Here is a 9,840-nt window from a genome sequence, read left to right on the forward strand (position 1 = left end):
CTCTCCAGAGGCCATTGATTACCAAATTTACCTGCCTTTATCAAGGACTGTTTATCAAGGACTGCAAACAAGGGGCTGCTAATTGGTGCCCCCTGGGCTCTTGCCTGCCTGAAAAGTCGATGGCATCGCCGCCTGGATTCACACTTTGCATGTCAAGCCTGCACCACCACCAGACCCAACGTGGAAAGTGGAAAAATTGGACAACCCCCTTAAGCTCCACATCCACCGTGTTCCTGCTCCTGTTGATGCACCTCCCGCCGATAAGTAGATAAGTAGTCCCAACCCTCATGCCCCCCAACGACTAACATGGCAAGTCCTCTCCCAGACTGGAGATATAATATGGAGCGCCACCAGGGAGAAGCCCTTTGGGCTTGGTGGCCGTCCCTAACCCCAGACATCTGTGCCTTAGTAGCTGGGTTAGATAATTGGGATACCCCTACCCTGACTTCTGAGGAGGCCCATAGACGTTGGCCAACATCACCCAGGCCTTTTGGGGGAACAGAATACCGCCTAGTTGAAGGGTACAGCCCAGGATGTAACTACCCACGCTCCCGTGACAATCTAAAACAGACCCCTTTCTATGTCTGCCCCCGGGATGGGAGGTCACGGAATATGGCAAGGACATGCGGAGGTACAGACCATTATTACTGCTCTGCATGGGGGTATGAAACTACTGGCAACACTTATTGGTGCCCCACCTCCTCCTGGGATTTGATAACTGTACAGCAAAATCTTACAGCAGCCAAATGTAACAACCAAGGGTGATGTAACCCTCTGAACACCTCCTTCACGGAGTCACCTTCATCAGGGAGAGAGTAAGTGCTGTACAGGTACTAATGCTCAGGCAACAATACCATTCCCTCCGCCAAGGAAATAGCTTCAGAGAAGAGTATATAGAGACAGAAGTTCCATGATTAGAACTTACCAGAAAAGAAAATGGGGAAATGAAAGAATGGACATTTTTTTAAGCTGTCTGTTTTTTCTCAACTCCCTAAGGTCTCCCTCCCAGTAATGGGAACAAAGCCCTTAAAGCTGTTCCAGGAAATAGCCCCAAACAGGGAGTAAAAGGGTAAATTGAGCCTGATAGCCAGATAGTGCTCAAACAGTAGGATTACCAGAAACTATTGACCAGAATCTACACCCTGTTGTAAAACATTGTGAAACATGTTGTATGTTATCAGCAAACCCAGACCCCCTTTGAAATTTCCCGGCAGCTTTGTTCCCCATTTTTCCTTTTTTTTTTTTTCCCCCTTTTCCCCCTTTCATGTGCAACCCCTCCCGATGTGTGGTTTCTGCCTTTATAAACCTACAAGATTTTCTGCTAGGGACTCGACTCCTGGACTCCTGCGTGAGTCATGAGTCGGGTCCCAGCGCACTGGAATAAACACCTCTTGCGGTTTGCATCAAGTGACACCTCTTGTGGTTGATTGGGGTTGCCGTTGATCCATGGGACAGAGCTTGGGTTTCCTTTTTGGGGGCCTTACAGTAGAGCACTTGCTTAGCATGCATGAGGCACTGGGTTCAATTCTCAGCACCACATATAAATAAATGAATAAAATAAAGGTCTATCAACATCTAAAAAATATTTTAAAAAATAAATGTAAAATAAAATCAAAATTACAAAGCTGGTTCAAAAAAAAAAAAAAAAAACTATGTATTTGTAATGTGCAGGCCATACATACAACATCAAACTTTATAGACCCAGCCTAAGGAAGGAAACCTAATCAGTTACACAATTCATGGTGGCAATATAACAAAAACAAAGCCTGGTGCTTGAGACAAATGCAAATGGTACTTTATGCTAGGACGAGAAAGAACATTCCTTAAGAAGCTACATAACACAGGTATTAAACCCTTCACCAACAGCTTTACTGTACACCCAAGGAGATGATTCATCAGGCCACTCATGAGGCATCCTCAACCTAAGTCAGTGGCTTCTTTCTACTGAGCAGTAAAAGCAACTCTTTAGGGGACCAATATGAGGCTGTTTGAAAACACACTCTATACTATTCTGGTTTAATCCAGAGGGAGATTTCCAAGTATATCAGAGGATTACACAACTTTCAATCAACTTTCTCTATGTAATTTCTCTCAATGCTTTTGCTAAAGTACATCAATAAATTTGTTCATGTATTCTGACAAGTGCCTACAATGTGGTTTGGCTTTTTTTTTTTTTTTCCCTGGTACCAGGGATTGAATTCAGGGGCCCACGACCACTCAGTCATATCCCTCGCCCTATGTTGTATGTTTTATTTAGACACAGGGTCTCACTGAGTTGCTTAGTGCCTCAGCATTGCTGAGGCTGGTTTTGAACTCATGATCATCATGGTTCAGCCTTTCAAGCCCCTGGGATTACAAGCTGGCAGCACTCAGCTAACTTGACGATTGATGAAACCATCACAATGCCTCATAGATAAGTGATCTGGAGAGAAGGGTCAACTTGTGTAAAAACACTTCAAAAAAACACTACAATTTACTAAAACATTAAAAAGTACTGGAAGAGCATGAACTCAAAATACTTTTAATATATTTAGCTTCCTACACTGTCATTTTTCTTATTTTGGTGAAATTCCTGGTCTACTGTACATTTGGGGACATCTGAGATAAAGAGTACCAAAATCCTCTTTAGAATATAATAGTGAATCTACTCTATGTTTAAAAGAATAACTGGGACTGCCAAATTCTAGTAAATATAACTATGTTTCACTGAGATTATGCTAGGAACATTTTAAAGTCAGTTTGACAAAAAGCCTGTTTGTGGAAAAACACAAAAACTCAAAAAAATCCCAAAGAACTGGGACCTTTAAGACACTCTTTTTCCAGGACTACATTCCAAAATAAAATCTGTGAAAAGTACACTAGAGTAACTGATAACATTTCTTGCTTCATGGGACTACGATCTAATAATTATTTTGGGATAGTTGACCATAAGAATTAATTAATGATGGCCTACTATTTTCAAACAAGTTGTGTTTTTGACAGACTCTGAACTCTTAAATGATAATTATCCTGTGAAGCACACATCCCATTAGTTACCTCGGTGTACTTGTGTAATTTTCCTATGGATAATAATGAAATCATATTATCTAGAATTACACAAACATTATATTTGAGTTTCCCATATCAAGGGCAAACATTCGGCTTGTTCAAAAGCAGTGGTATTCTTATACTTCTTGGAGGGCATTAAGAAGCAGTTATTCCAATAGCAATGAACACACCTAGCATCCAGATCTTGTTTTTTAAAAAACATTTTCCAATAAAAGGAGCCAGAGTTCCTTGGAGAAGTAATCAATTTCAGAAGTAAACCAAGGAAAAATACAAGCTAAATCTGGAGCATCTTCTGGCTCTAGAAAGTAACTAAGTACTTTAAAAATAAGAGAGAGAGAGAATTATGTCAAAAGGACAAAGGAATCAATCTGAAAGATCCCAATGGTCAAAACCAAAATAATTTGAATAATAAAAATAGCATGGATTATAAAATAAACACCCATAGGTCCATACTGATAAAGAATGATTGAATAAATAAATAAATGGGAAAGAAACCTTTGTCAGGTGTAGTAGCAGATGCCTACAATCCCAGCATCTCAGGAGGCTGAGGCAAGAGAAATGAAAGTTTGAGGCCATCCTCAGCAACTTAATGAGACCCTGTCTCAAAATAAAAAGTAGAAAGGAATCCCCAGCACCACAAAAAAAAAAAAAAAAAAAAAAAAAAAGTAGAAAGGGCTAAGGATGTGGCTCAGTGGTAAAGCACAATACCAGTTGTGGGGGCTGCTGGGGGCAGCAGTGGGGATACCACACACTTTATCGGCTATGTGATTGTGGGTGAGTGACCTAATCTGTGCCTACATTTTCTCATCTATAAAATGGGTGGAACAACAGTATTGGAATCATGGGCAATCATAGAGTTTAGTTTATTAATATACTAAAGTGCTTAGAACACTGCCTGACATGCAGAAAACATTATATCAGTGTTAATTTCTTATTATTTGTATTGGACTGAGAAGCCAGTGCTTGTATTTCATCAAACAGGAAATTCATGTATACATATTATATTTACTTTAGTTATACTATCAAACTGATGGATTTGTAGAAATGGGTAACAGAAAAGATCTCTTCTATTTTAATTAATAACTGTTGTTTTTGCCTGCCTAATCTCAGTTTCTCCCTCTTCTAGAAATAGCACCCTAGTTTTCCCTTTGGATACTCATCCTATTTTGGGTGAGGCTGCCTCCTTTCCAAGAATCAGACTGATCAGAGTAACTAGTTGAAGGATAGGTATATGACCCAAATCAGTTCAATGTGATTCAATTCCAAGGTTTTTGTTGTATTTCCACTTGACTTGAAACTAAGGGGATATAAAGTCAGTGGTCACTCTTGCCTTATTGGGCAAGAAACGGTCTGAATGTAGCCAATGCCAAGACGGAGAAAAAATTAGATCTCATGAGATCATTGAGTCTCTGGATCCAGTGAGGATGAATCCAGTTAGGATCCCAAAGTCAGGTCTATCCTTGGGCTGTTCAGTTATGAAGGCTAATAAATTTCTTTTTTATTGCATGTGACCAGTTTGTGTTGGGATTCTATCATCCACCTGTGAAAGAATAATATACTGACTTAAAACCCCTCAGACATTTAAAGACAACAATCATCCCCGCCAAGGATACAACTTCTCACTTGTTCTCATTTTTAATAATTAGCCCATATTACAGCCAATCAAAATATATTTGGATTCAGGGCCCTTTGCCCAAAGAACTGGTCAAAGAACTCATAATGACATGGTGAAACCAAAAGGGTTCCTACTTTGGTATTTTTAAATGCCTGCCTTTTAGGGCTTAATACAATCACCTGCTTTTAAAACTATCCCATTTAAAGTATATTCTGAAGACAAATGATACTTATAGATATTGTAATAAGACGATTGATTATCCTGACTTAATCAGATCTAAATGATGGGTGATTACCAAATCTTTCTCCCTCTAGCCCTGCCTCTGGCCCCAAGCTCCAGATCTAAACTTCTTACACACACATCTAACACTTACTGCTCTTTCCTTTCTCACTCAACTATTTTTAACAATGTCAGCACTGTTCCTCCTAGTATCTAAACTTAAAACCTCCTAATTAGACTTTCTGGTTTTCGATATCATGCTGAGCTTCAATATGGATTATCTCATTTAATGGGATACGTATTATAATTTCTTATTTTCTAGAGCTAGTTGGGTGTGGTGGCCCTTGCCTGTAATCCCAGCTACTCGGGGAAACTGAGGTAGGAGGATCACAAGTTCCAGTGTAGCCTGGGTAACTTAGACCCTGTTTCAAAATTTTAAAAATACATAAAAACAGTTGGGCACAGTGGCACACACCTGTAATCCCAGCAGTTTGGGAGGCTGAGGCAGGAGGATCACAAGTTCAAAGCCAGCCTCAGAAAAAATGAGGCACTAAGCAACTGAGACCTGCCTCTAAATTAAAATAAATATGTGTGTGCGTGTGTGTGTGTGTGTGTGTGTGTATGTATGTAAACAAAAAAGCTGAGGATGTAGTTCAGTGGTAGAGCACCTTTGGGTTCAATCCCCAGTACAGGAAGGAAGGAAGGAGAAAGAAAAAGAAAGAAGTCACATGGCTAGAAAGTGGCAAAACAGAGAAAGACTACTTCTGAGATTCCAGACCCTTAATTACCACACAATAATACCTCATCCCTGGATCCTTTTATCTGCCTATACTATAAATAACAAATTTAATGCTATCTTTTTTTCCATACTTATTCAACATTTAACTATGTGCCTGCTCTATGCCAAACACCAATGAACTTAGGAATGAATAAAACAAAGTCTTTCAAGGAGCTCATAGTAGAGGGAAAATCGAATAGAAACAAATAATTATAAGATGAGAAATATTCTTAATTAGGATATGTCTAAAGTGCTAAGAATGCAGAAGGAGGGTCTTTCTCTGGAATCCACAAGAAATCAAGATCTAAATGTCTTCAATCCAGTTCAATGAAAATTACATGCAAAGATAACAAATCCCAGTTCTTCCCATCTCACATATGAACTACAACCATCTTCACTGCCATTCACCAACTGAGAAACTTGTGTAGATTACTTCTTTCAGTCTCAGTTTCTTCATCTACAACACAGAATTACTGAGGATGAAATGAGAAAAGGCACATAAAAGGCTTACCTTGATATATACTAAGTTAGGAACTTCACCCTATTCCTAAAACACGCATTCATTTTACCATTCTCCATTCCAAAATGTCTATGGTGTAACATCAAAACATTAAAATTCTATCATTTAAAATTCTAGGAGAGACAGGGACTTCTGGGGTGATGGCTACATGGTGTACATGGGTCATAAAAATTCCCTGAGCTCTATCTACACTTATAATTTGTACACTGCATATTTATTTTACTTTAATAAAAAAATCTTTTTTTTTTTTTTTTTAATCTTTATCTTTTTAATTACCAAACTCTGGCCCAAACCCAACACTCACCTCCTTACTTCCCTATTTTGGACATTTCACATCCTTGAACATTTCTTGATCCTGTTTAAATTCTGCTACCTGGGACTCCCCTTCTCTCTAATCTTTTGCAAATTCTACATTCTTCAAGAGTCTGGGCAAACTCCGGCCTTAGGAAACCGGAAAAGGAGGGGCAGTTTATCCAAGGGTAGGACACCAAGTAAAGAACTGGAAGGACACAGGATGTACACTTTTTGTCTGTGGCTCCTTCAGCCCAATTTCTGTGTCTCCCTGTAGTCGCCTGCATAAAACAAGTCTGATGAAGAACTTACAGAAATAAGAAACAGTAGGAAAAACTAGACTGGGAAGAGGCGACTAAGCACATCTATAGGCACTCTCAGAACGCTAAGAGCTCGGTCCCCTCATTCCGGTCCCCCACGCCCTCCGCTACACTGTGGATCACTGCTAGTGATCCCGCTCCAAACTCGGAAGCTCTTCACATTCTACTCCATACAGAACCCTCTTCTCTTGTCCCAACCCTTCCACGGATCACGCCCTTGGGCTCAGAACAGCGAGTGGGGCACGCCCCCTCTGCCACCCACCTTTTGGATGGTCCAGTCTCCTGAGTCCAAACTTCATACCACCTCCCGCACACACCCTCCGCTCCACAGGAGCGCCCTCACTTGTCTAAAGACACCACGAATAGGTCAATTTCCTGAGAACCTTGCGGCCACTTCACCCGCCTCCCATTCACAGAGGCCATGATAGCTCGGGCCGGGTCTAGCCGCCCATTCCAGCCGGAGATCTCACCTCTCTTCCAAGAGCTCAGTGGGGATACCACCTCCACCCGCTCGGAAATGAACTCTGCCAGACTGGAGCGGAACAAGGCCGCCCGCACGGTCACGGCCACCACCAGCACCAGGGCCAAGGGAGCCGCCATGATACCTGAGGCGGGCGCGCAGGCGGGAAGGAAAAAGCGAGGCGGAAGAGCCTCGCGATCTGCGCCCCACCCTCTGTAGTTTCGTGGGTGGGCGCGCACGGCTGCTGCTGCGCGAGCTGCCAGACCTAGGAACTACTACTCCCAGGAAGCCCTGCGGTGGGACGGGCCGAATGACGGACAGCGCGGCGTATCAAACTTGGAGCAAATGTTGACCGACATCCTCTGATCACAGGTGAGTTGTAAAACTTCGCAGGCCATAGGGAAAGTACTCTAGTTATCGCCCTGGGACTGTGAACAAATTTTGAAGAGATGTTAATTTCACTCGTGTGTATGTTTTTAATGTTAAAACGTCTACATTTTCTCTTTTACAAGAATGTTAAATTTATTTTACTTATTGCTTATGGAACGCCAACTATCGGCCAGTCACTATATTTGAGTACTAGTATTGATAGTAGTGGATAACATTCTCCACGACCTTCAACAGTTGCTTACCAGTTCTGTGCCTCAGAACCCTCATCTGAAAAAGCTGCTGGTTGTAACTCACTGGAGACAACTGAAGAAGGTTCAGAAATTTTGCCAGTCACTTTTAAAAACATAGGCATTATTGAAAATGAAATGGTATAACCTTAGAGTTAACTAAATCACATTTAAAACAAGGGAATAAATAGTCGGAACTCAATCGCTTCTGAATCGTTTTTACTATTTTTTTTTCATCCGTTTTCTTGAGGTTATTTAACACTGCTGTATCAGTGTGATTACTATATAGTGATGGGCTACTACTTTTCTCAAATCAAGTGAGTTACTTCAGATTGTTAGTTTGAAATCCCTCCAAGTAGGAGTGTGTACACCAGAGAATCAGCAAACACTACAAATTAGGGATTTGAGATTTGAAGAGCACATTGATAAGCATCAAGGACATGCCACTTCATTAGTTAATGTGTGAAAAGTGCTATGGTAAGTGCTTAAATAGTAACTATAACAATATTAAATAAGTACATGAGGAAATTTCAGATCAGTGAAGAAAATGAAACTGCATCAGTGGGATAAGTGTGGTTGACAGCAATTAATTGAATATTTCAAAATAGCTAGTGGGATTTTGAATGTTTCTAACACAAAGAAATGATAAATGTCTGAGGTAACAGATTTGCCATTTGCCCTGATTTGATCATAACATTGTGTACATGTATTGAATTGTCATACTACATCCATAAATATGTAAATTACTATGTGTCAAATAAAAACAAAAATATATTTTAAAAAAAGAAACAATGCTGGGGTTAGGGTTGTGGCTCAGTGGCAGAGTGCTTGCCTAGCATGTGTGAGGCACTGGGTTCGATGCTCGCCACCACATATAAATAAGTAAAGGTCTATCAACATCTAAAAAAGTTTTTTTAAAGAAAGAAAGAATGCATGATGGAGAATAACTATGATCAGGTGTACATTTTCTTGTATCTCCAAGCCCTATGTTGAATGTTCAAGATTATTACAGTGACAAAATTGCACTCCTACCTTTATGGAACTTGGAGAGTAGTTAAAAGATATGAGGGTCTTAAGAATAACATAAATAAAAGTAAAATTACAAACCATGAATGAGGAAAGGGAAAGTGGGAGAGCAGGATGCTAGGAGAAGGTAAAAATTGGCCCCAGTGCTTGGCTCAAAAGTGCCAAGCATTACACCACACTTGTTTTTTTCTTTTGGTACTGGGATTGAACCCAGCAGCACTCGACCACTGAATCACACCCCCTACTCTTTTTTATTTTCTTATTTTGAGATAGGACCTGGCTGATTGAGGCTGGTCTCAAACTTGCAATCCTCCTGCCTCAGCCTCCCTAGTCACCGGGATTACAGGTGTGCACCACCACATCTGGCTATACCATACTCTTAATGCACATAAACTAATTTAATCTATACACCTTCCTTCCTAAAGATGTAAATGTTGGTATCCCCTTTTACATAAAAGGGGAAGATAAATGTATTACATCATGAAAAGTGGAAGTGATTAAAACACCATCTTCAAAGTGAAGATGGAACAGATTATGCAATGTAAAATGCTTAGCACATGCCCAGTGCTCAAGATGCATTAGATAGCCATTGTAGTATTTACATCATCCTAACAGATGACTTTAAAATTCTTTGAATATTATCTCTGTTTGGAAAAAAACAGTGATTAACCATTGCAGGTGGAAGGTGAGACCCAAACCACTAGTTCCCACGCTCCAGTATACATAGAATGTGCATAAAGCCAGTGAGTCCCAAATATGAGTCTGTTATATCTCAATATCCTTTTAAAACATGAGACCTAAATGCAAGAGCTAAAATTATAAAACTCATACAAGAAAACAAGTAAATATTAATGACCCTGAAATAGGCAATGGTTTCTTAGATACAACACTAAATGTACAAGCAAAAAAGAAAGAAAGAAATTGGACTTCATCCAAATTAAAAACT

At 40.2% G+C, this 9,840-nt stretch overlaps 1 protein-coding gene across 4 annotated transcripts in view; it reads right to left on the reverse strand.

Moving 5' to 3' along the window:
- PIGU (phosphatidylinositol glycan anchor biosynthesis class U) overlaps window positions 1–7,430 on the reverse strand; it is an 88,843-nt gene extending 81,413 nt beyond the window's left edge. For 2 of the 4 annotated variants that reach the window (XM_079128299.1, XM_079128298.1), the window contains exon 1: window positions 7,262–7,430. In XM_079128299.1, coding sequence (XP_078984425.1) covers window positions 7,262–7,391 — 130 coding nt within the window. In that variant the 5' untranslated portion in view covers window positions 7,392–7,430. The remainder of the gene's footprint in view (window positions 1–7,261) is intronic. The other 2 variants (XM_079128301.1, XM_079128300.1) reach the window with 1 other exon arrangement.
- Between the last annotated feature and the right edge of the window lie 2,410 nt (window positions 7,431–9,840).

The sequence above is a fragment of the Sciurus vulgaris genome (assembly GCF_902686455.1).
Source record: "Sciurus vulgaris genome assembly, chromosome: 2".
Lineage (NCBI taxonomy): Eukaryota > Metazoa > Chordata > Mammalia > Rodentia > Sciuridae > Sciurus > Sciurus vulgaris.